Genomic DNA, 26,611 nt, shown 5'->3' with positions numbered 1-26,611 from the left:
GAGTTTTGCAAAAGACTCCTTTATTTTTTTTGTGTATAGAAATCTCAGTGTAGAATTCCAAATGCAGTCTAGAGACCAAACCAGAGGGAGGGAAAAACCATGCATTGCAGAGAAACAGCTGAACACAGGTGAGCAACTTCACATTTTTATTTATCACCATGTTACCCAACACGGTGAAGGGATTACACTGAAAGCAAAGGAGCCATTTGAAATCTATCCAGCTTCCACAACCCTTGCAGTTAGGGCAGCTGCAGTAATAAAATATACAAAATGCACTCTTAAAGCAGATTCTGTCACTATATGCATTACATTGCTGTAGTTGATGATTAACAAGGGGAAGGATGCAGCCAAGTCCAAGGCTTTTACCACTGTTTGGAAGTAAAATTACAAAAATAGAGCTCAGTTGTCTGCAAACTTACAGGAAAAACCTGCACTTCAAATCATTTATTGAAAAAGAGATTCCAGCAGATTAGTCAGCAATAGCAGGTAATTTTTACAAAATCAATCATAATTACATTGTTGTAGGAACAGGCATTTTTAAACTGGTAAGGCTTTCAGGAACACAGATCCAAACACACATGCTTGAAGTGTTCAGTGTTGCTTTCTTCTAAATGAACAGCCTGTAAAGGAAACACATAGTATAGATATGAATAGTCCTTAAACTGTTAGACTGCCTTGAAAAACTGTCCATCCAATGTAAATAGGAAAACTGATCCAGTAAATTCAAATTTCATGTACAAGAGGTGAAGATTTAGCACTATAAGTCTTCTCTAGCTCAACCAGAACAACGTGGCTGTCATATAATTCATCTTAAAATAAGACCAAGGTGTACTATTTCTTTTCTTCCAGAGGCCTTTTAAAATGTCACTCTACTGTCCCGTTCCTCAGTGATACAAACCCCACACTGAAAAAGCTGCTGGGTGTGTGGCTACCTTTTCAACTGCTCCACAGTCTGACTTCAGCTATTCTGTCCTCATTTACCCTACCCCTGTGTAGTAGCCCATGGTATAAGCACCCCATATGTAATTTGTATATATGTTTACCTTTTGTCCTTTAAACAAGAAATGAATGAAATCTGGATTTGGCTTTTAATTTTTTTTAAACCCTGAAGTGATTCCAGTACATTTCAAGATACTGGTGTTATACCAGTTATCTGTATATAATTATCAGTGGTTATTTGTTCCCTTATAATTTATACAAACCAATTTTTTATTAAGGAATGTGAGCCAGGGAACTGCTTTAAGTACTACTGTTTAAAAATAAGCAGGCAAGCCACCCAGAGTAGCAGTGGCACACAATCACTTCAGGCTGCCAAAAGCACCCTCCTCCTTTGGTGGTGCTTTTGAACACTCTAAACATAGCTCAGAATTAAACAGCAGCTTTTATTACATAAGTTGAAGGAAATGACAAGTCAAGGCACCTAAAATGAAGCGTGTTTGATGCCACTGCAGCTGTTTAGCTGCCTTTTAAAAACAAGAATCTGAAGAAAAATTCCCAATTTGGGGTCCATTAACAATGTATTTACTGGCCAACTCCAAGCCATTTGCAAAGTGTCCCAGTATCAATTTCCAGAATCAAAGCTAAAATATTCTCAGGCTATAAAATGCATTTATGTAAGTGGAATATTTAGGCAGTCCAACGTGTCCCCTTACCTTCTGTGAGCCTGGCTTTGCCCCCAGTAGGCTGACACAGCACAGTTGAGCACCCTACACACAGAACTACTGTCTGAGCGTGGCTGAACACGGTGGTGATCTTGTAGCACCCTGGAAAACAGCATTATTGAACTTTCCACGGGGTATTTCTAGCATGGCTTTATTGTGTCAGTCAGACCCTCCAAGTACACCTGCCCAAGAATGCATCTGTACTTCACTGCCCAACACACGGCACACGAAGGTCACGGCTGGGGGCTGACGGAGCCGCTTTCCCTTACATGCACAGAGAAGCACAGAAACTGAAACTTAGGGCTCCCCATCTGAAAATCAACACAGCCCCAAGGCTGACAAGGCCTAATTTGCCTGTAATATGTGTCCTGCAAAGAAGTGGAGCAGTTCTGGATTAGCATTCTCAGCTGAACACAAAAAAACCACTTCTACCCGGAGAAATATTTAACTTGTAACAGGAGAACACTGCTGTTGACACAGTCTGGCAGCTGTGAATGCAAACACTGCTGTTCAACCTGTGTTTGATTTCTGTTTAATCATTGGTACCAATAAGGCAGCTGCTGGCTTGCATTCTATAAAGCCAACATGACATTTAAATCAGAAGACTTGCACAGAGGAACTTCACTAATTCCTCATGCAACGCTTTTGTCTACAACTTACAAATTCCATGACTTAAGAAAGAATGAAATCACTTATACATGGCTTAAAAAAGGGGATTTTCACTGCTTTTCAATTTTTCCCCCTGAAAAATACTTCTAATTAGCCAAGAGGAATTTTTGGAGAGAGAAAACTTGTAAAGGATTTAATCTTTAATGCTGTCTTCTACTTGAAACTTGTGCTGCCGATGCTTTAAGGCACCCATTTAATCTCACTTTTTATACATGCAAATCCAGAGGGTTGGTTTTTTCCTTACTTGTAAGGGTTTCCTAAAGGAAAAAAAAAAACAAACAAGAAAAACCTCACGCCAGACCTCCAGCAAAAATAAAAAGCTCATTGTTTACATTAACTTTTGAAAAAGGTTGAAAACACTTCTATTATTAAAAAAACCCAAAGCAATACACAAAGCTTTATCTCTATAGAACAGAAAAACCAAACTTAAATTAAAAAAAAATTAAAAATGTATATAAGATATATAATACATATATATAATAAGCAGCTGTTTTATGAGGATGAACAGCACTCAAAATTAGTTTCGCTCCCTTTGCAAGGCGTAAACATTTTAAATACTTACCCGGACATTTCACATCCATGAAGTAGGAGTTGGGGCTCTGCACAAGACGCTTCTTTTTGTGCTTTCTCTTCTCGTCCTCCAGCGAGGGATGCACGAGGTCCTTGGCCAGCTGGGTGGGGCGAGAGGAGAAGGGCCCAGCGTTACCCGGGGCTCGGCCCGCACGGACAGCGAGCCCGCCCCGGGGCTGCCCCGGCGGGGCAATCACCCCGCTCCGTTAATCACCCCGCTCCGTTAATCACCCCCCGCCCGGCTCCTGCCCCGCGGTGCCCCAGGCGCGGTACCCCGCGGTAATCCCCGCTGACCCCGCGGTAATCCAGCCCCTCACCGGCATCTCCGCCGCGCTCCCTCCCCAGCGCCCGCCCCGCGCCGCCCCTTCCGCCGGCGGGGCCGGGCCGCGCTCGGAGCGCCCGCTCGGAGCTGCCCTCGGGAACGGGAACGGGGGACTCCGGGAACGCGGGACACCGGGAACGCGGGACACCAGGAACGGGGAACACCGGGAACGGGGGGACTCCGGGAACGGGGGACACCGGGAACGGGGAACACCGGGAACGGGAGACACCGGGAACGGGGGGACACCGGGAACGGGGGACATCGGGAACGGGAGACACCGGGAACGGGGGACACCGGGAACGAGGGACACCGGGAACGGGGGGACACCGGGAACGGGGGGACACCGGGAACGGGGGACACCGGGAACGAGGGACACCGGGAACGGGGGACACCGGGAACGAGGGACACCGGGAACGGGGGACACCGGGAACGGGGGGACTCCCTCCCTTTCTGCGTTAGGTGCTGACGAAATTATCGCCTGCGGGTCACAGAATTACAGGATTGTTGGCGTCGGAGGGGACCTCTGGAGATCCCCCAGTCCCACCCCCTGCCCGGGCAGGGGCACCTGGAGCGGGTACACAGGGACATGTCCAGGCGGGTTTGAATGTCCCCAGAGAGGAGACTCCACCCTGCCCGGGCAGCTGTTCAGGGCTCTGCCACCCTCAGTGTAAAGAAGTTCTTCCTTATGTTGATGTGAAACTTCTTGTGTTTTAGTTTATGGTCATTGCTCTTCATCCTGTCTCTAGGTGCCACAGAAAAGAGTTTGGCACCATCCTCTTGACAACTCTTGGAAATATTTATATGCATTAATGAGATCCCCCCTCACTGTTCTCTCGCTAACCAGGCCCAGCTCCCGCAGTCTCTCCTCATCAGAGATGCTCCAGATCCCTCATCATCTTTGTGGCCTCTGCTGGACCCTCTCCAGTAGCTCCATGTCTCCCTTGTACTGAGGAGCCCAGAACTGGACACGTCGTTTCATACTAAATGACACGTTCCACGAAGTTTTACCTATGTGCATATTCTTTTGCAGTTTCCCACCTCAGACAAAAAGAAAAAGGCAGAATTTCTGTTAGTTGTCGCCTCTGTATTTAAATCGATTTAGAGAACCTATGAGAAATAAAAATACTGCAGATAGCGGAAATTTTAAAAAATGGGTTTTTTTCATAAGTCAGTAAAAATAATCACAAGTATAATCTGTCAAACCGTAGTATTTAACCAGGCCTGGAACATTTAAAAGTGTAGTTCAGTAGAAGTCCTCCTGGTGGCACGATAGACCTTATGAAAATCGCTTGGTATGAAAAGCCTTCCCAAACGTCCGGCGGGGGCGTGTCGAGCCAAGGCCTTTCTGAAGAGAGAACCGATGCATTTAGCAAAAGTTACTTGAGAAGTTGCTATGAGCACAAGTGAGGATGGAAGTTCTGGAGAGGCATATCTTTCTGACAGCAACATCTCCAAGCTGGGAGGGCCTGTGCCCGACGCTGACACTACACAGCTTTCACAACACTCTGCACCCAAAGCCCTGCGTTGTTCTGTCAGAACAGCCCCATGTGCTGTAGTACCCCAAGCCATTATATTGCTTTTCCTCTCTCCCCGTCACAGCCACTGCCTTGTAACACGGTAATGCTGCGTGAGCATTTTTGCCTTATGTGCTGGGGTGGTGATGACACACAGATAGAGGTATTTTGGAAGTATTTCTTGTTGTATCATGGGGAATTTAATAGGAAAGGCTCTGACTCATACTTTCCTCTGCATGCTGTCCTGTGAAGCCAGAACATAAACCAGCACAGTCAGTTCTTGAGTCTTAGCTGTCCCTACTACCTTTCAGTCCTTTTCAAATGTATCTTATTTATCTGCAAGCACAATGGAAAGGGGACAATCTATTAAGGCTGCTGAGTCGGTATCTGAAGGAGAATGAGGTTTTCTTGTTTAAGAAAATACCTTCACAATGCATAAAGCACCACCAACAATAAAACAGAACTTCTGACGTGCCACCCTTCTTCACCTCTTCCTCCTGGCCTTCCCTTCTTAAATGTCTTTTCTGCAAGGAGTTTCTGGTGCCTGAGGAGGACTTTAGAGTCACATTAAAAATTGGTTTCTGGAAGCAGGGGCACACAGGATGATCTGAAAACAGGATGTGTTTTGGACACATTCCTCTGTTTGGTTCTCTATTTTGGTTTTGCTTGGAGATTCATTTCCTTTTCGTAACTGCCTGTAGTTCAGTGACCTGCTGAATGAGTCAATTCTAATGCATTACCTTCAGTCTTTCACAACTGAAGATTTTATTTGAAGTTTACTCTTTAGAAATCAGAAATGCAGCACTGAGTTTAAGCTGTGAGTGAAGAAGAGAAATGCTGTCTGTACAGCTGTGGTGTGGCCTATTGAGACAGAGAGATTTGGGTCTAAGAGAATGACTTCCTCTTTCCAGCCTTCTCCCAGCAAGCAAAGGCTTTGATCTCCTTTTAGAGAAAAGAGCAAGAAATGTTATGTGTCTGCCAGAATGACAACAGAAACGTTCCCGAGCTGATCTGGAGATGTTTGAAAACAACCTGCTGACAGTTGGGGTTTTCCTGCGTTGGGAGTGTCGCTCCCTCGCTGTTTGGAAGCCGAACCGGTGTCTCTGGGGACGTGCATGGTGGCTCCTGCTGGGCTGTACAGCACAAGCCCTCGCTGTGCCCAGCACCTGCTGACCCCAGTGCCACTCTGTTCTGCCCCATTTGTGCCTTCCTGCAGCTGGGCTTGGGTGGGTCCCCAGGATTTGCTGTCTGACGTGGTGAGAACTCAGGTTTTGGGGGGGGTTACTGCAAACCCTCCTATGAACTGGCTGTGGTCACTGAGTCAGTGTGTAATGAATGATTTAATACAAACAAATTCACTCTAATAATGCTTATAGTGGCTGTCTAGAGTACTGCAATGTGGATGGGTGTCTCTGCAGTACTGTCATTAAGACAGGTTAGAGTTCCATGCTCTAACCACCTCTAAGCTGCACTCAAAATTAGCAGGTTCACTTCAAGTGGTGTGTTTGATCCAGAATGCAGCCTGTGGGTTTGCCTGGACTGCAGGATTAGGAGTTATAATTTTAATTGATTATAAACTAGTGGTGTAAACTGTGGCCTGTCATAATTTGCTTATGCTGAGATAGTTCAGATTAACACTGGAACTCGAAGAAAGTCCACTTCTAGCACTACTGTAACCATAGTGATTTCAAACCTTGAAATCAATGTATTTGACAGATAAGAGTCTAACAGTGCTTCTTCTTTCTGGAATTGAACTGTACATACTTTATGTAATTTCCTTCCCCAATAATGACTTGATTTAACCTCTTCTGTATAAATTTCTGCAGTATATTCATGTGGAAAATTCATACATTTAGATCAGTAGAGTAAAGGAGAGCACTGTTCTTTGTATATTAAACCAATGCATAGATCTTCTTAAAACTAGGGCTTAAAAGCAGGACATATCAACATATCAAATGCAGTGGGACAAAGTATAAAATGAGCATAGAAGTATCTACCTGCAGTGAAAGATGTATTTACTGGAACTGGGGAATAAGGGACACTTTTTTAAGGGAGAGTCACATGATGGCCATCAAACAGTAATGAATTGCAGAGGCACCTGCCAAAGTCAGAGTTGTTATAGATATGCATCAGAAATATTATGATATCAGCTAGCAGAGTCCAAAAGCTAAGGAGCAAAGTTCATGTTAATCATTTGTGGTTAGGTGGCACTCAGGGCAAGACTGCCTCTTAAGGTTATCCTTTAGTGCCAAAATAACAGGTTCTACCAACGTGTTTTAAACTCTTATTGGTTTTTTTTAAGCTTTGTACTTAAACAATTAAGATGCAGAATTTCCTACAATTTTGTATGCATTGAATATAAGAGCTTGATTAAAGACAAGACCTTGACACATACCTCTTTTTGCTTAACCAGTCTCACCTTTGATCTGAGAGCGGAAAAAGGATTTTTGAAAGGTAGAAATGATGATGTCTATCAGTTGAGAAACTGAAAATGAGAGTAGGAATGAAGTAACAATGTAATCAGTTTGGGTTTTTCCTTAGAAATTTAGGTGTTGGTAAACAAGTATTTTCTGTTTTTCTTAATGTGTATGTAGAGATTTTTGAATTTATTGCATATGAACAGAGGCAGTAATTACATTTTGTTATTCATATCAGTTCCTTTCTTAAACTGAGGGCTTTAGCAGATGGACTTTACATACACCTCAGTGACTAATGAAATTCTGCTATATCTTGGTTAGGACTCACCTCTGTATTGGATGAGTTTGAACTGTGGCACTGATCTCTCTTTATGGCAGTGAGCAAGGGAAAGGCTGTGGATGTGTCTTCCTGGACTTCAGTAAAGCCTTCCATACTGTGTGCCATGGGATTCTCCTGCAGAAGCTGCAGCTGAACAGGTGCACTCTTGGCTGGGTTAAAAACTGTCTGGATGGCCAGGCCCAGACAGTGGTGGAATGGTGCCACATCCAGCCGGGACCAGCCACTAGTGGTGTTCCCCAGGGCTCAGGACTGGGCCCAGTCCTGCTTCATACCTTTATTGATGATCTGGACAATGGAGGGCACCCTCAGTAAGTTCACAGATGACACTGGGGATCTGTTGGAAGGCAGGAAGGCTCTGCAGAGGGATCTGGCCAGGCTGGATCCATGGGCTGAGGGCAGTTGTATGAGGTTCAACAAGGCCAAGTGCCAGGTCCTGCCCTTGGGTCACCACAACCCCCTGCAGCTCCAGGCTGGGGCAGAGGGGCTGGAAAGCTGGAAAAGGCCCTGGGGGTGCTGGTGACAGTGGCTGGACACGAGCTGGGTGTGCCCAGGGGGGAAGAGGCCAAAGGTACCTGGGCTGTGCCAGCACTGCTGTGGCAGCAGGACAAGGGCAGTGCCCTCCTGTGCTGGCACTGCTGGGGCTGCACCTCCAGTGCTGGGGCAGTTCTGGGGCCCTCAGCTCAGGAGGGACATGGAGGGGCTGGAGTGTGTCCAGAGGAGGGAACAGAGCTGGGAAGGGTCTGGAGCACAGGTCTGATGAGGAGCAGCTGAGGGAGCTGGGGGGGCTCAGCTGGAGCAAAGGAGGCTCAGGGGGGACCTTCTGGCTCTGCAACTCCCTGACAGGAGGGGGGAGCCGGGGGGGGGGGTCGGGCTCTGCTGCCAGGGAACAAGGGACAGGAGGAGAGAACATGGCCTCAAGCTGTGCCAGGGGAGGGTCAGGTTGGACATCAGGAGGAATTTCTCCATGGGAAGGGTGGTGAGGCCTTGGCAGGGGCTGCCCAGGGAGGTTTGGAGTGCCCAGCCCTGGAGGTGTCCCAGGAAGGCCTGGCTGTGGCACTCAGTGCTCTGGGCTGGGGACAAGGTGGGGATGGGGCACAGGGGGGATCCATGGGCTGGGAGGGCTTTTCAAACCTAATGATTCTATTCAGGCAAACTGTTAGGGTACTCATTTAAGGGTTCTAAAGGGTTTTAAAATTCTGCTTCTTTGAAATGTATGAAACAGGATCAATGTTGCAATCCCACCTGCTTTTACAGAGGCAGCAGGTGAACCATCGTTTCAAACACTTTCTATTTTCTGCATATTCAGTGTTCCCCTCGGTGGTTCTGCTGTGCCAGAAAAAAATGAATTGTTGTTGAGTGTAATGCAATATAAACCAAATGTTCACTTTTCCATTTGGGTGCAATAGCAAAGACTCCAAAGTATGGACAGGTCTCACAGTGGTCTGGTTATTGAACCTTAACAGCTCTGACAGTACTCCTCAGAGTTTTACTGACCTATTGCAAGGTACACAATTGTACAATTACAATTCTGGAAAATCAGAAAATGTAACTCCTAATTTTTACATCATGTTTTTAAAGTTCATGGTTAAGTAAACATCTGTCCCTTGAATCTGGCAAGCTGGCACTTTTCCAGATCACAACAGAATGCAATATTGCAAAGCACCAGCGTAATTGAAGAGGGAAGTAATTTGCATTATTTCTCTATAAAAATCCTCCTGAGTAACAGATGGCAATGGCAAACATATTGCTCCAGAGACGTAGGAGAGCCTGTGTGTTCCATAAAACTCAAGAGTGAAAATTAACCCCGAAATTTCTCTCTTCAGAGCTGAAATATGTTTGTGTAGTAACGTTCAGCGTGGCCATAATTACAGTACACAGCAACTCATGTCTCTGAAAGTGCAGCTACAGGGAAATGTTTCAGAGATTAATTTTTCACTTGCAGTTTCCTATAATCCAATTATTCATGTTAGACTGATATAATTAACCAATTTGCTTTGACTGCTTCAGTGCCAAGTTGCCATTATCATTTATAAACTCAAATCTTGTAATAAGTACTGTAACAACTCATCTTAACATCTAAACAGCCTGACTGCTAATTATACAGTCCAAATATGGACCAAGCAGCCAGGTTTCCAAATTCTGTCCTGGACTGGGCAGAGATCCTCAAGTGTGTTAAAAAAAAAAAGAAAGAAGAAAAAGGAACTGGCAATTCCCCCCCATCCTTGTTTTGCAGCCTTGATTATCCTCTATTAGAACACAGCATATAAATGTATAAATATAAAATTAGATTTTGCACCAATTAATTGGAATATAGATTAGCATTCATAGCTCCTACTGAATTCATCTTGTACAGAGTTTTACATCACATCTGCCATTGGATTTTTGATGATTTGCTACCACAAACATATATTGGCCAGGAATTCCACCAAAATGAGACCTTTACCAGGGAAGATTTGGAATAATTAGAAGCACAACAGCTTCTGCTTATTCAAGGTTTATAATAGCTGAAGGTATTTATCCAGAGTGATTCCTCAGAATCCTTTGCACAAATACAACAGTAGCCAGGCATTGGACCAGTTTAGCCCTATTTCACCCCAGGGACTTGCAGGAGGGTGCCTGGGCAGGTGGTGCCACGGGGCCATTCCTGCATGGAGCTCAGGGCAAACCTGGAGGGAGGTGGAAAGGGAACATTGCAGGATGACAATCCTGCAATGAATGATTTGGGGAAAACATCTCTTTTTCCTTTGTTTTCCTAAGAGGGAACTGAGAACTGTCGTAGTTATTTATAGCTTAAGAGAGTTCTGTTTATAGCTTCTCTAAAGGCTACAATATTTAAATTAAATTAAAGTAGTAGCTCTTTGTTGTCATTTTGAACTGTTTCAGTAGCACTATTTATTTTTATAGCACCTCGTGACATCCTGTGGGGAACACAGCATAATGAATGTGTAACGAGGCTGCCTCACACCAAGGGATAATTATTAGTGGGGGGGGGAAAAAACCAAGATGGGGGAAAGTGTTTATTGAACTGTTCTAGACACCTTGTTCTACAACACCCACATTGTCGGTGCTGCTCTTGAGCAGACACCTTAGAATCATAGAATCATAGAATTGACCGGGTTGGAAAAGGCCTCTGAGATCATCGAGTCCAAGCCTTGATCCAACCCCGCCGTGGTTCCCAGCCCATGGCACTGATGCCACATCCAGTCTCACCTTAAACACCTCCAGGGACAGAGAATCCACCCCCTCCCTGGGCAGCCCATTCCAATGACTGAGCACCCCCTCTGTAAAAAATTTTTTCATAATATTCAACCTAAACCTCCCCTGGCAGAGCTTCAGACCGAGCCCTCTTGTCCTGCTGATAGCTGCCTTGTTCTACAACACCCACACTGTCAGTGCTGCTCCAGAGCTCCTTGTTCTACAACCCCCACGTTGTCGGTGCTGCTCTAGATCAGACACGCTGTTCTACAGCCCTGCGTGAGCACAGTTTTTCTGTGGTGTGCACAACAGCTTCTCTCTGACTTGCCGTGCCCGAGGCAAGGTGTGAGCACGTGAGGTCACACACTGGAGTCGCGTTTCTCCTGCGCTCGCTGGTGACCCGCAGTGTGGTGCCACTGTTTAACGTGCCGCTTGGACACAGAGCTCCATGGCTCTTGCTGGTCCCCAAAGGAATCCGGCCGGTGCGCGGCCCCCCGGTTGAGCGGGGCCCAGAACCACATTCCCCCGGCGGGCCCAGAACCGCATTCCCCCGGCGGGCCCAGAACCGCGTCCCCCGGCGGTTCCGGCGCTCGCTGACGCGGCGCTGCCGCTTCCCGTGCGCGGGCGGCGCCTCCCTCGCTCCTTCCCCCTCCCTCCCCCCAGAGTCCCTCCTTCCTTCCCTCCTCCCGCGTTCGCCCCCTCCTGCAGCGGCGGCGAGCCGAGCCCCGGGCGAAGATGGCGAAGACCTACGACTATCTGTTCAAGCTGCTGCTGATCGGCGACTCGGGCGTGGGCAAGACCTGCCTCCTGTTCCGCTTCAGCGAGGACGCCTTCAACACCACCTTCATCTCCACCATCGGTGAGGGGCCGCCGCCATCCCCGCGGGGACAGAAGGGGTCGTGCCCGGGGCCGAGCGGGGAGGGAGAGGGAAGGGCGGGGGGCACCGCCCGTGTCGCCGCGGCCGCGCCGGGGCCGCTCCGCGGGCGGGAGCCCCGCGGCCGTGAGGGCCCCGCGCTGAGGGGGAGCGGGGGCCCGGCCCGGCCCGGCCCGGCCGCACTCGGGGTTTTGTCCCTGTCCCGGGGCCGCGGCCCAGCCGGGCCCGGGGGGTTTGTCCCTGTCCCGGGGCCGCGGCCCGACCGCACTCGGGGGGTTTGTGCGGGGGCCGCGGCCCGGCCCGGCCCGCCCGGTGAGGCCGCTCCCCCGCGGCAGCAACAGTTGTTTGGGCCCGGGCCCGCCGTGCGAGCGGGGCCCGCCGTGCGAGCGCTGCCCGGGGCTCACGGAGGGCAGGGTTGCGTGCCCTCTGCTTATCGGGCGGCTCGTGTGCGGGTGCAAACCTTCCGAAAGTGGGAGCGCCGGGGCGGCTCGGGCTCGCTGCGGGCTGTGCTGCGCAGTGACAGCGCCCGACCCGCCCGGGGCTGGGAGTTTGACTGCCCTTCTCCCCCAGCTCCTCCAAATGCGTGTGTCTGTGTGTGTGTGTCTGTGTGCGCTCCTGGACACGGAGGTCACGCCTGTGAGGTTTGGAGGAGTTCCCTTCGAGCTCCTGAGTCGACTTAACTTAGAAGCTCCTTAGTAACTAGCTGGATCAACCTCCTCCACAAAAGTTGGGTTTTGTTGGGTAAATTTGGTCGTGAAAAGGCGTTTCCGAAGCTTCACTAACCTTTTAAAATGAAAGCGAGATGTGACATGTCAAAGCAGACTGCTGTGACTTGTATCTCTGTCAGTTTTAAAATACTATTCTGCGGAAATAAACATAAGCAAAATTTTCAAGGTCTTCACCGGGATGTTGAATTGAAATCTCGGTCTGGCAAGACTTGAGATTTATGGGTAGTTACTTGTAGCTGAGGCCACTTTTCAAGTGGAGTCTACTGGTTTTGGGATGAAGGGGTGAACTACAGTGGAGGTTGCTTTGAAAAATAACACTGAGAGAATGAGTAGAGTTTTTATTGAAAGGAAATGGATTTAAAGATGGAGTGGAATAGCATGTGACTTGTTTTATGTTACCCCAATGCCCTGTCCTCTTCAGACATTTTATTGTGCTGAACTTGGTGCACAAGGAAGAGATAATTTTTATTTAGGCCGATGTGATTGACTAAATGAGGTGTGGCTGGCATTTCTAATGCTTTAAGAACAGTTTTTCTGCATTTTTCTGGCATATTTCTTTTCTCTTTGCAACCGTTTTCAAAATGCTGTATCAGTAACATCAGCTAATTAAGGCCTAAGTAGCATTTTACCTTAACAGGTATTTTGCTCTACCTGTTGTAGAATAAAAGGCTTAATAAACATTTATAAATGCTGTATCATCTAAAAAAAGCCTACGTTGGTACTGTGCTTAATAGAAGATATCTCTTTATACTTCTAAAGAGAGAGCTCACATGAATGCGTGTCTGTCTTCCAACGTTTTTCTTGATGTTTCTTGAACTGCTGTAGCACCTTGATATTTTTTTGTCTCACTGATTCACTTTGAAGTCTTGAGGATTGTGAACACGATGCTGTTTTTTCTTGCCTTATTCAGTAAATATAGGATTTGCTCTCATTTCCTTCCTTTTTGTTTGCTTTCACAAGGGCCTTATTTTCAAAACGAATCAGCTTGAAGAAACTTACTGAGAGCTGAGGTAAACTTCTAATTCCACAGGTAGTACTCGTGATTTCACAGGTCCATTTTCCTTCTTGTCGTTGGTTTCCTCCAGTCCCTTTTCATTTTGCAGCAAAGGGCCTCCAAAGAGGGGAGTCGACAATGCAGGAAATAGTGAAACTGTTCATGAAGTGCTGACGTAGCTGGAATAAAAATACTTGGGGCTTTCTCAGCCTTCCTCATGTGTTGCATATATTGCTTTTGGGTCAGTCATGTGGATCTAACCTGTTTGCTCTTTGGAGATGTGCTCACCTTCCCTTTAGCTTTCGGTGAGTGCATGGAGGTTTCTCGGTCTTACAGTCATAGCTGATCCCTCTGATGAGCTGAGGGGATGCCATTTTTAACAATTCTGGGTTTTCCCTTGGCTGATAAAGCACAGCTGTGTGGAGGGGTGCAGTGCTGTCCCCAAACAGGCTGCCCTGCCAGACCAGTATTCCTCATTGAGTACACAGAGTTTTCCTGGACTGTGAGCTGCCAGGCTGCTTTGTTTGGGTGTTCTCCATGAATTGGGTTCTGCAATATGGTGGTGCTTATGATGTGTGTTCAATTAACAATGATTTTAATTAGTATGTGTGATATTGTGTCCCTTAGTTCTCCTCTGGTCTCTCTGCTGACAAGATCAGGCTTAGTTTAACTGCAGAAGTTTGAGAAGGTGTGTGATTGAGATGTGTTGACATCAAGTTTTATCAAAGTTTAATCTTATGTACTTACGTGCTGGTTTTGAGCGAGGTGAGTCATTTAGAGGTTTTTTTAACTATATGGAGTTAAATTTTTCACTGTTTCAACTTTTTTTCCTGGATTCTACATCCAGAAATAGAAACAAACTTTGTTGCCATGATGGAAGGCTCAACATCGTAGTACCAGATAACTTCCTTATAGTACCCCACTTCTGTTGTTCTTTAGTAGTTTAACCAGGATTAAACTACAACACTTCAGAGCAATGGGAATTCTTTCCAAAAGGAGAAAAATAAAGTAGGAGGGAGAGATGGAAATACTGTTTTATTGTAGAATATTTGTTTTACTTCTCCTCAGAGTTGATATTATAGAAGTAAGTCAGTAATGAGTTGTAGTTACTTTGCCATTGTGCACGAGACACTTTGTGTGGTACTTTGCAGGTTCCCTTCTGTTCTGTGTCATGCAGAACATGCCTGCAAGGCTCCATCCTTGGAGACTGCTTGGAGGTTGGGAAATGGGCCTTTGACTTTTCTCCTCAAGACTTTGGTCGTGCTGTAATCAACATTGCACTGACTCAGGCAGCAGGGACTTCCAGCCCGTCTCCTGTGACCAGCAGTTGCATGAGAAGTAGGATAAAGGTGCTCTGCTTATGTATTGATAATCCATCAGGTTTTTTTATTCTTTGTTGGGGTGGCTGTTGGCACAAGAGTTTTTCTGATCTTTGTTTTGACTACCTGGCATAACTGATACCTTCAGCAAACTTTGCTACCCGAGAAGTGAACCAGGGATCTTTCTCTGAGATGATCCTTTCAGTTATTCTGAGTGATGTTTTCAACCTGTGAAAGCACAGATTGGCCTTAAGCAGCTTTAGACACAACAGGTCCTTGGCCTTCAGCAGCTTTAAATTTGTTATACAGGGCTCTGTAGCTGTGTTTGGAGAATTTCTAAAAGGGCTGACTAGTCATAACACCACTGTGGTCCTTAGTGAGGATCAGCTTTTCACTGCCAACATGGGATGGGATCAAACTTTTTTTACAATGGGTGTTATGTAAGGTTATGTTGTTTCGTTTGCTTCCTGAGTGGAAACTTCTGCTTTTGCACTGTTCTTTCTACATGGAAAGTAAAATGCAGTTGAGTCAGCTCATTTTCCTGCTTAACAGCTCCTAAAGCAAAACTTATCTTGGAGTATCTCGTGCATTTTGCTCGTAGTTCCATTGTGATATACACGAATAGGAAGAATTAATGTAGCAGTCTCCACGTATCTTAACTTGCTGTTCAAGTAGTGCTGTCTGGTAAAACTGGATTTGGTTTATCATTAGAAATAATAAGGTTTATTCTTTGCATTCCCTTCAACTTTTTGTATCGACTGGTTTCTGTGAGAGGGAGGTTGACTCTCCTTAGCTGACAGCATTTCTGACTCCATCCAAAGGCTTGCTGACTGGAACAAAATTGGTCCTATTTATTTTTTTAATCCAAGATGATATCAGCGTTTGGCAGGAAGTTGCCCATGAGATAGGACTGGATCTGAGAGCTGAAACCATTTGTTGATTTTTGCAGAAGTAACTTTTCCTTAGCCTACATCTTCCAAAATAGGACACTACTCTGGCAGGCAAGCACGTGTGTGCTGACCTTTGAACACTTAGATGAAAATCCTTTGTCAAGCAAAATTATCAACTTCCCTTTTGCAGTGAAATTTCCATGTCTGTGATGCGTAATGGAAATTGGTTTAGTGTATTCAAGTCAAATTATGCCTCATTAAATATTTCTACTCTTCTTCCCCATGGTTACTTATTTGTGTGATAGACAAAGGATTGGTTGTTGGGTTGTTGGTTTGGGGTTTTTTTCCACCCTCCCATTAAGGTTCAGCATTCCCTGTCCTCATTCACTCAGTTTCTTTGGGCTTCTCCAGATGGTGGGAGCTGTGGAAGAGAACACATCAATGATGGATGAGCAAAGGGAGGGAGGCACCAGGAAAGCATTGTCAGTAGTGCTTTATTAATGGTCGTTACCAAAAACGAGTTGTCAGGGAGACTTTGAAGTGACTGAGATGAGTTTCAGCGTCTCAGGTGGCACCATTGTAGGGATCTGTGGAATGGGAGTGTGTGTTCGAGGCTTGTAGGATCTGAGACTGGAGTATCTCTTCAGCACAGAGTGAGGAGGAGGTCAGGGGTTTCCAGGGAATAGGGGCACACAGGTTATGGAGGTAAATACCAACCTGGAGCAATGATTCTGTTTTCAGTGGTGGGTGGTCAGCAGGGTTCTGTCCTGACCTTGTAGCTGGAGACATCACAGGTTAAAAGCATTAAAGTTTGTGTTTCTTGTGACCTTAAATATGATACTAACACCTGGTTGGTAACAAAGGACATCCTAGACTTTGGTTTTCATCTGCTGCAGAGGTTGTGTTACCCTCTGTGTCCTGCAGCAAGGGAAGTGAAATTGTTTGGCTTTTATTAAAAACGCTGCTGCAGCTTTGGTGGTGGTGGTGTGTGAAACACTGACAGATGTCTGACTGTTGATGCCCTTCCTAACAGGCAGATGGGGGTCTGTCTTGGTTATGTGTTCCTGGGTATTTGAGTGACAGGAGGGCAGCTTGGAGCTGCTTTTGTGACTTAGTTTGAATGCAAAGTTAAGAGCACAGTGAGTAAGTGTAGGAAGAAATGTGTTGGTTGAAGACATACAGCTTCTGTTTGGGAATTTTTTGTGTACTTTTTAGGAAGGATTTCCTAGTCCTTCTGCAAAAGGTCATCCTTTTGGTAGAAATACATCTTGAACTGTCTTATTTCAGAATTTAACTGACATTATTAATAATAATAACACATGCAGTATTTATGGTGATGCTTTATTTCATATTTTGTCATAGAAGGTAGGTGTTTTTAATTTGAAGGATATGATATTGCTTTTTATGTTTAATTGGATGTTATGGTAGCTGAATTGCCAAGTCATCAGGCTGACTAGATGTGTAAGATGGATCCAATGCTTTTCTAATGTGAATAAACTATGAATAATAGTAACATTAACAAAGTTGCACTGTGTGAGGCTTTGCACAGAGTTAGGATCACAGAATATCCTGAGGTGAAAGGGACCCACAAAGATCTTTTGAGTCCAACTCCTGACCCTGCACAGGATACTCCAAGAATCCCACCCTGTCCCTGAGAGCATTGTCCAAACACTTCTTGAACTGTGTCAGGTTTGGTGCTGTGCCCACTGCTCTGGGGAGCCTGTTCGGTGCCTGTTCAGGTGCAAAAACTTTTCCTAATATCCAACCTGAACCTCCCCTGGCACAACTGCAGGCCATTCCCTGGGTCCTGTCCCTGGTCCCAGAGAGCAGAGCTCAGGGCCTGCCCTCGTCAGGAGGCTCTAGTTTGCTGTGAGGTCTCCCCTCAGCCTCCTCCAGGCTGAAAGAAACCCGATGCTGACTGTCAGTGGCATTCTCTTTTGTGTATGGCAGCATCTGAGAATGCTTCAAGCAGACTAGTCTCTAGTAGGAGTCTGGCACTAAATCTGGAAATTGGGAAAAACACACTGAATATAAGATACTGGGCAAAGCTAAAGTGGCTGCCAGCCAGGGAGCTCATACACTGCTTACAGCCCTCACACACCCCTCAAAATTTCTCCTTTCTTTCATCTGCCAGAGAGAAATAGCTTTCCCTTAGTGATTCAAAGTATGGTGTGACTTCAGATGGGATTAAAGATGAGGTGAGGTGTCTGTGTCAACCCCAGCGTGGAAGGAAGGAACAGTCAGAGTAACTGCCTGGGAGAACTTCTCTGGCTTAGCAGAAGTGACTTAGAGAAGAGTACTAGAATATGCAATGCAGAAAAATGAGCTGAAGAAATTAAAGAATTAATTAAAGTTAATTCATTAAAAGAACCTTGTGTGAAAAGAAAACTGTTATGGGCCAGAAAGACAAGTATGGCCTTTGCTAATAAGTTATGTGGTTTTACCTCTTAATTTAGGTAGGAAAAACCTTTCAAAAAGACCTATTTCATCATTCATGTAAGAAATTAAACAAAGCAGCCCTTCTTTCTTCATGTCCTTTGCTTCCCAAACAAACAAACAAAATCAAACCAAAACCCCTACATGCTTACTTACCTCATGTTAAAACATGGGTTTAAAAAAACCATGAGAAAAATTATGTTCTTGGGCTGTTGAGAGTGCTGTCTGTAAAAATAACTTCAGGAACTTTAAACCTTCTGCTTTGACTTTTCAGCCTGATTTTGCTGCCTCACTATGTACCTTCCACACTTGCTTCTAAAACACAACCATAGACTCTAACTGAAATTCCTAGATTAGATTATTTCTCGTAACAAAGATAATTCTTACTGGATGAGACATTTTGATCTCCACAGATAACCAAGATCCTTTTGGACTGAGTACCAAGTTCAGCTGAGAACTGTCTTACTGCCGTTGTTGATGTGTGCTGGGCTTTTTTGTTGCATTTTTATCCTTGTTTATGTTCCTGGTAATACCCATATTCTCTGTGCTTTTTCTCCCAGTGTTGGCAGGTCTGTACCCTCTGAAATCTCAGCTGTTTAATGAGTGGAGTGTTCCTGCATTCCTGTAAATTTTGCAGTAAATTGATCACTTCTGTCTTTACAGTGGTCGTGTGTGATTTATACCAGCTCTAACATTATCCAGTTTAACTTGTTGTTATCTCTGACACTATTTGGTGTCCCCAGACCTCTCAAGGAGATGCTTGGCAGTCTTGTTGGGCTGTAGCAGTGTTTGCCTGTGCACACCAACTGTTCCCATCGTGTCCTCGATACCTGTGTCAAACCTGCAGCTGGTGGGAGTTGTGTGTGGTGCCTGTCACAGGCACTGCTGGAATGGAAGGTACAAAGTGCCTTGTTTGTACTCTGAGAGGGTGTTTTATCTCTGAGTGAGCACTGACTTACCAGCTCTCACTTTGCTTTGTGATCCTGGGACACTCTGTGTGCTCACTCTTCATGTCGTAGCTTTTTTGTTTTAAACAGATCATGTTGTGGCTCCTCAAAGTCTTTATTTCTTCACTCTGAATAACCAGCTTAGTGTAGGCATCCAGATCAAGTGGGAGCCCTGAGACTTTTAGGAGGCTTTTTAAAATAGAAGTGGCATCTCCATTTCTCACTGGACAGACATATAGGTGCATCAGGACCAAAAATTACAGAACAAACCCAAACCTAACCTTTTTGGCCTGTTCTTATTGTCACAGCTGGCACGGTGTGTGCACAGTAAACAATGAGCTTTAAATCATGGTGGCCAGGTAGTATTGGTTGCATAGGAATTTTTTAATAAGCCATTTTTTCAACTTTTTGGATGCTTAAGATGCTAACTTTGGATGAAGTAATTTTTTTTTTTCCCTGACAGCAATATTCAATTAGAGTTATCTTGGTTAAAGACAATGTTTTCTACATCTACAGATATATCTGGTTTACAAGCAAGAGATTTGGGATAAGTTTTTCCTGTTCTTGGGGTTTTACTTGGGTTGTTTTTTTTTTTTGTCTTGCCAATTAGATGATGCTTTTCATATGGACCAACCATATGTCATCTCAAATTAAGCAGAAGAATCAAATACGTGTTCCAGAGAGGTTATTGGTCGTGACTTTGCTCATGGCAGGACCTACCCCAGTTCCAGTGGCTGTGAAACTGTACCCTCAGCTCAGTCTCTTGGCCAGCTACAACCCTTGCTGCTCTCCAGTTGCACATTGGCCTGAGAGGAGCATGTTCTCTAAGCAGCTCAGTTAATGCACTCCTCCTAGAGACAGGCAGTCTATAAATAATCCTCAAAATAAACAAACTTGGCTGTCTGTATCAGGAGCGCAATTTTAAAAGTTATTTTAGATGAGACTGAGTTACCATCAAGTGTAGCTTGTCTTCCATTCCAAAGGGAATGAGAGGTAGACCATAAGTTAGTTTCTGTGCACTTTCACAGAGCTGTAGTATCTGGATTGTAAGCTCTAAAACACATCCTGCAGGGACTCAGTCCCTTTTAAAGTTGGGCTGTTGTTGATAATTTCACTCGTGTCAAGCAGTATTAAGTTTCTACTATTGTGCTGTTTTATAGTCTTGAATGTTATATTGAGTATTTTTGGTGCTTAAAGTCGTGCATTTCAAAGGTTGCTCAAAGCAAAGGTCTCAGGAGCAGGAAACTGCCTTATGTTGTATATACACGTGGCACCCCAGTTCTTTATTGCCTTACCTACCTCAGCCATTTGTATATGTTTATTTGGCCAGTGTTTAAACTTTAAGGACCTTACAGTATTAATAACTTCCAAGGTGCAAGACACTGCTCTGTGTCTCGTTGTGTGGTATGAGATTCTTTGTGGGTGAATAGTTCCATGAAGAAAGGCCAGTTAACCCAGTTCAGCCCACTCAAGTTTACCAGTGTGCTGTGGGTTCCTATGGACTGTATTCCAGAAGGAACAGAATACAGTTTGTCCCTTTAAGTTGTGAAAGAATAACTAAAGCTGGTTGCACTTGTGTTTAATTCTAGAATAATTTGTTTTACAGTGTTGGAAAAAAATGTTGACCTTCACCCTCGTGTGTCACTTCGTGTTCATCTGCTGTATTTTTGAATGGGTGCAATAAAAGACTACTGCCTCTTTAATTTACATAGTGATACAAGACATTGCTGAGATCATCTGAAAATTCCTTGCAGATGTTACTAGGGACTAAAGCCAAACGTCCAAGTTCAAAATGATTGGACTTTGTTCTTTTGTGTGAGGCTGTGTGACGCACTGGTGTGTTGCAAGTGTTCCCCACCCTGCCTTTTACACTGATCTTGAGTCCTGCTTCATCATTTTTTTATTTTTACTGTAATTCTTCTAGAAAGATCTAATATAAGAGCAAATTTCTGAAGCTTCATTTATCTACCTTTATAGAATGAGACAGTCTACTGATGTAGCACTAGAAAATATTCCGTTAAAAAACACTTAAAAAATAATTGTGTGTTTTTTTACTGTGAGGGTGGTGAGACAGTGGCACAGGTTGCCCAGGGAGGTTATGGATGCCCCATCCCTGGCACTGTTCCAAGCCAGCTGGATAAGGCCTTGAGCAGCCTGGTCTGATGGGAGGTGTCCCTGTCCATGGCAGGGACTAGATGACCTTTAGTGACCATTCCAACCCCTTAACATTCCATGATGCTATAGTTCTGTGATCCAAACCCTGCAAACCCTACTGCTGGCAGCAACAGAACAACAAAATGGGAGTAATCCTTGGGTAAGCTTGTGGGGAAAATATATGGTTACAAACTGAGGTCCCTCAGCTGTGGATGTTTTCCGAGTAATTCTCTCCCAGGATTCAACAAACTGAGGGTGAAGCACATTGATTTTCAGTTATGTGCCTCTTCTTACTTCCTTCTTTGAAAGTAAGTTACAGATCTGCTTGCTCGGTTCAAAGTTGCTTTTAATTCAGCGATAACTCTGAGTGGCTGCAGAAATGGTTTCCTTTCCTTTTGTGTCTCTGGAAGACTTGCATGTCTTGCAATAAAGACGTTGCAACATGTTCTCCTTTTCCAGCTCAGCCCACTGAAACACATCAGACCCCCACAACCCCACATATAAACACAGTAGCAGAGGAAGGACCAATGCTTGGAGTAGGCCCAGCTTGAAATTTGATGCATCAGTTGCCGTTGTTCTGATGCTGATTTGCTCAAAAGGGTAATGAGACTTTGTGCTTTGACTCCTTCCCCCATTGCTTTTTATTGTGGTCCATGTCCAGTGGTGGTGAGTGCCACAAAGTTTGTGTTTTATCAGGGAATCCTGTTGAAAAAATATTTTAATTTAATTTCACTTCTTCCATTCTTACTTCAAAGGAGTAAGATAAGATTTTTGATAAGTGGGAAGACAGCTTCTCTGAGAGGGTGAGGTTATTACGTGCAGGTCATGCAAAACAGGTCCTTATTTTTAATTTTAATTAACTGTGATGCATCTCTTATGTTCTTTGATAGATGGGACTAAAATGAGACTCTTTTCTAATGAGCAAATCAGTATTAATTTTTTCACAGCTTCTTTGCCAATTTTTGTGGTTAATCACTTTTTAAAATTCCTTTGGCTTATATATTTTAAAAAAGCACAGCTAAACAATTTAAAATGCTAGTACATTGAGTACTTGTGTTTTGTTTTTTAAATGAAGTATTGCTTTGCCAGAGCTGGAGAAATACTGTACTGTGGCAGGTATAGTATATATAGACAGTGTATGCTATCAGAGATTGATGTTTATTTGCATCCTGCAAGGTGCTGATTTCCTGGCTGACATCTTGCTACAGCTGCACGTGTAAAGTCCAGCTGCTGCAAAACTAGTGTTGAACCACATGAAAAATTAACTTAAAATACAAGTAAATTGTGTACTAAAGGTAAAAATTAAACATTCCAATATTTGCCTGCCAGTGGTTACTGATATTTCTTTGCATTAATTTGTATATGTTTCTTTTCTGCCTGTCTTTTACTGCTTGTAAGGAACACTGAGGAACGTGACCCTTTTTGCTGAGCAGTCTGAAGACCAGAGAAACCTTTACCTTCAGGAAGTATTTGCTGGTGCTGCTGTAACAGCTGACTTGCTCCAGCCAGAATACTTGGGTTTGGTTTCTTTGGTTTCTTTGTGCTGCAGCATTTTCTGCAACAGGAGTTTTGTTGAAAAGAATAAACCAGCCAACCTCTTAGTCCAGACAGTGGTTCTGTGTAGGGGAAAGTTGTAGTGGAGTCCTGGCTGGAACAGATACTGTAGCACTGCAGAGCCTGAGATATTGGCCCTGATGGCTACAGGGTTAAAATCGGGGTGAGGGCAGAACAAAAGAGTAACAGTGATGCCCTGAGTAAGCCTCTGTTCTAAAAACTAAAGTAACAAAACCAACTGTTTCAGCCTCCCTGCTCAGCTTGTCCTCCCATTCCTGCAGGAATTGCGTCAGGCCGGTTTTGTTGAGGGTCATGGTAGGAAACCGTCGGGACTGGAGCTGGAAAAGGAGCCTTTGGAAGTGTCCTGTACATTCAGGATGTTTAGTGTTGTAGTGTTGTGAGCTCTTTGCAACGTTTCACAATATCTCTCTAAAATTAATGCACTGCAGCTTAATTATGGGTCAAAGCTGCCCAGATGGGTTGGAATAGGAAGGAATATGTCTCTAGGGAGTGGAGTGGTGGGAGAAATGGTGGCAGAAGAGCTTTTGGAGTGTGAGATGGACATGACTTTTTGGCTTAAGCCCAAAGAGGCCTTGGTGAGGCCAGTCCCCCTGGCCTCTGACCCTTGGCTGTGTGGCACTGAACAGTGGCACAGCCTGAATTTCCTTGGCTGTGCCCAGCAGTGCAGGGTAAATACAGCAACGTGCAGCTCCCGTGGTTTTCCATAGAAGTCCTTGTGTGGCACTAGTGACACTGAATTTTGGTGTGCAGATTTCTCTGCCAGTGTATTCTTTGACAGAGTTTTATTGGAAGCTGTAGAAGAAAATACCCTCAGTAAAGTGAGGAGTGAGGATGGATCCCTGGCCTATAGTCAGCAGGATCTGGAGAGGATTTTGAAGAATGATAAGCCTTCAGCTACTTTTACCCCATGCTGCAAGGGAAGTACAAGCAATTACAGTCCTAGCTAATACACAGATTGCAACTTGGACCTCATCCTTGCAGTCTGCAAGTTTGTGATTCCTGCAGCAAATGCTCCTGTGTCACTCTGATCTGTGTTTACTGATGGGCACCAGTGTGTCACACCTTTGTGTGACAACTGCACTTGAGCAGTTAAAAATAATTATCCTGTTAGCATTTGCACTGTAAGAATTAATCTGAGTGTGTGTTTTCTGAAAGCTTCTAAAACTTAGCTTCAGATGGACATCCAGATGTTTCTGGGCTTCTTCTCCATTCCATGTTGCATTTTAAAGCTGCAAGCTGTGTGATCCTTTGTAATCAAAGGACTCCTCTTTATTAGACTCGAGTAACTTCAAACTTTTGTATCCCAGTGTGTACAAAAGAATTAATAAAGGAAATTTTCAGTCCAGCATTACTGCTGAAATGCTGTAGTTTTGGAGGGTTTTACATGCTGTAAATGTAGCTGTAACCAGCTCGTGGCCGTGCAAGTGCACTTGGCAGGAAGTGGTAGCACGTCGCCAGCCTTGCTCTACAAATGTGTGCAGCTCACCACTTCCTGACACTGAACTGAAAGCACAAAAGAAACATCAGTTTCTAGTTCATTTTAGCCTCTAAAAAGTTGCATTTGTTAAACATGGTAGTGTCATAACAGAGGTACTTGTGGCCTTTCCCTTTAGATTCTTCTTTTAGCTTTGGAATTCACCTTTAAGAATTCTGGTGAAGTTCATACTAGAAATCCTATGATGGGAGAAGATGCATTTTGTGGAGATCCTGCGTTTTAGAAGTGGTGAAAGGAATGGTTGTATAAATCATTTTGGCAGTGCAAGGGAAATGAGTAACTGCAAGAAACCAGTCTGTGCAAGACATGGACTGGTGCTCATGGGGAGCTCACACTGCAGCTGGGAGTCTCCTCGGAAAACCATCCCTCCAGGAGTCTGTCACTGCTTGTGCTGCTGTGTCTGAGCTTCAGGAGTTCACAGCACAGGCAGAATTATCTCTAAACCACAGTAGTCTCTGAACCTGGTTTTCCTGGTTGTTGTTACACAGAAGCTTCAGGCCTAGACACAAACGAGCTTTTAAAACTGATTTAATTTGCTGTTGCCACGGTACAATTCCCTTTGCAGAGAAATCCCTGATTGTGCTTTATAACCTTTGAGGGCAAAACAAAATCTATTCAGAGCGAAGGTTATTTGTTTTCAGACCTCAATACAATTACCTGAGACTTCAGCAGCTGTGATTGCACCTAGTTAGGAGAAAAATCTTTACAAGAGAAGGAAAATTCTGTCCATTGTAAAATAAAACAAACTTGCCAAACTTCTGTTACAATATAATAGGGATTTCAAGAAAATATGCATAATTCTCGTAATTTTTAGAAAAGTGGGAATTAATGGAAGATCTTTTTAGCTGTAAATCTACTAGTGAATCTTGGGAAATTGCAATTGGAGCAGTAGTCATAGCATTTTAAATTAGTGCAATTAATTTCATGTGCTGTTAAAGTGCTGATGTGATATTTCTTCTCATAATTTGTATTCTAACTAATGAGCTGAACTACGTATCCAGAGCACATTAAGATTAAGTGGCTGAAACTTGGTATTTTCAGTATATTAAACCAGTAATAATGCATGTGAGAAGAAGGGAAGTCAAATAGGTAATGAATGTCCATATTTCATATTCAGATTCTACTGTGGTATATTAAAAAATCCCATAGCTTCCTGTTTAAGTGATGGATGACTTGAAGCTAGAAACAGCATTTTTTCCCATTAAGGTACTCTTGATAATTGTCAGTTAATTTGCATCTTAAGAAAGAAGAAATTAAATAAACAAAATAACTCAGCCCCACCCCTATCTAACTACAACTAAATATCAAGTAACTGTTTAAGATTCAGTGAAGAGAAAATGGGCCATTAGTTTCAAAACAGATTATTTTGGAGGGTACATGGGGTTGGCTGCCCAAAAATCTGTCAGTCACATAGTGAGACTTGGATAGCCTCAATTTGACCTATGTTATTAGGTTTAGAGATGCAAAAGTTAAAGTAGTTAATAAAGGCTAGTCTGGTTGGAAATCTTATGTTTTATTCATAGATCCATTTCACTCCTCTAAACTTTTAAAAGACATTATTAAGCCCCTCTAAATTAATTTTTTTTAAATTTTTTTTTGCCCATGGTTTAAAATCTGTCTTGAAAATTGATCTGAGAACTGATGGGTACCTTGGTACCATGTGGAAGTGTAAGGGGGAAAAGGAGAGAATTTGGTGCCTTTGATTGAGACCTTTCAGAGCTTCCTAGAAAATCCTAAGTTCTTGAAAAAGTCCCATTCATGATGTACTTCAGCCACCTTCAGTACCTACCTGTAAGACTTGTCTGCTGTGTTGTTTTACCATTTACTGTGATGTCTGATTAGACTGCATTAAACATCAGTTTTCAGAAGCAGATGCTGGCTTTGAGAAGGAACTCAGGGGTCACCATGGATTTTAACTTAGAGGTACCAGGGAAATGACAGGGAATTGACTGCAGGGGCTGCTCAAAAGGTCGGGAAAAATACATGTTCAAACTGGTGACCTTATTGGTGGAAGGGTTTGGAGATCAAATCTTCTCTAATAGTCTTGGCCAGCTGGTAGTGAGGGTGAGTTTAGTCTGGCTTTGTTGTGCAGAATAACTTGTCCTGGCCGTGTTGGGTGCAGCTGAAAAGCTCTGTGTGCTCTGAGCACTCCCCAGGGTGTGCAAGGGGGGACGACTTCAGAATGATTCTTTTGACTGAGTGTGCTCTGACCAAATTGCCAAAAGGAAACCTTGGCATTAACTGCAGGACTGAAGAGTATCTCTTTCTCTGGCAGGAATCGACTTTAAGATCAGAACAATAGAATTAGATGGAAAGAAAATCAAGCTGCAAATATGGTAAGTATTCCAAAGGAATTTAAGTTTGCAGTGAATATTGTGTTCATTTAGAGAAGAATACTTCAGAGCTTTTGAGCTTCAGAGTCCCAGAAGTTTCATACCTTTAATTCATTGACTGTCCATGAGGTTTGTGCTTTCCTCTGGCTTGCTCTCGGGGTGGTTCTGCTTCAGGAGC

The 26,611-nt window shown here is 44.2% G+C and overlaps 2 protein-coding genes and 1 long non-coding RNA gene across 10 annotated transcripts in view; 1 reads left to right on the top strand and 2 right to left on the bottom strand.

The window, feature by feature from the left end:
- Positions 1-134: 134 nt before the first annotated feature.
- On the bottom strand, positions 135-3,269 carry RPS27L (ribosomal protein S27 like). Of its 2 annotated transcripts, none has more exons than XM_032700189.1 (4): positions 3,218-3,269; positions 2,893-3,001; positions 1,653-1,763; positions 135-620 (listed from the first exon to the last, which is right to left on the bottom strand). In XM_032700189.1, exons 1-4 carry the CDS (start codon positions 3,221-3,223, stop codon positions 592-594), a joined length of 255 nt encoding a protein of 84 aa, XP_032556080.1. In that variant the 5' UTR covers positions 3,224-3,269; the 3' UTR covers positions 135-591. The 2 variants fall into 2 exon arrangements, with proteins under 2 accessions (XP_032556080.1, XP_032556081.1); XM_032700190.1 differs by having other exon boundaries at positions 3,175-3,224.
- A 68-nt stretch (positions 3,270-3,337) lies between these two features.
- On the bottom strand, positions 3,338-11,252 carry LOC116792603. 2 transcript variants are annotated; one of them, XR_004359199.1, is made up of 3 exons: positions 10,879-11,252; positions 7,482-7,827; positions 3,338-5,678 (listed from the first exon to the last, which is right to left on the bottom strand). It is a non-coding gene; the product is annotated as an uncharacterized LOC116792603 (long non-coding RNA). The 2 variants fall into 2 exon arrangements; XR_004359198.1 differs by having other exon boundaries at positions 3,338-4,567.
- Positions 11,208-26,611, top strand: part of RAB8B (RAB8B, member RAS oncogene family) — a 34,701-nt gene continuing 19,297 nt past the window's right edge. For 2 of the 6 annotated variants that reach the window (XM_032699676.1, XM_032699677.1), the window contains exons 1-2: positions 11,208-11,547; positions 26,376-26,436. In XM_032699676.1, coding sequence (XP_032555567.1) covers positions 11,424-11,547; positions 26,376-26,436 — 185 coding nt within the window. In that variant the 5' untranslated portion in view covers positions 11,208-11,423. The remainder of the gene's footprint in view (positions 11,548-26,375; positions 26,437-26,611) is intronic. The other 4 variants (XM_032699679.1, XM_032699680.1, XM_032699675.1 and 1 more) reach the window with 4 other exon arrangements.

This window comes from Chiroxiphia lanceolata, chromosome 12, assembly GCF_009829145.1.
Source record: "Chiroxiphia lanceolata isolate bChiLan1 chromosome 12, bChiLan1.pri, whole genome shotgun sequence".
In the NCBI taxonomy this organism is placed as follows: Eukaryota; Metazoa; Chordata; class Aves; order Passeriformes; family Pipridae; genus Chiroxiphia; species Chiroxiphia lanceolata.
The sequence above is the reverse complement of the archived record's forward strand: the minus strand, read 5'-3'. Positions and strand labels throughout refer to the sequence as shown.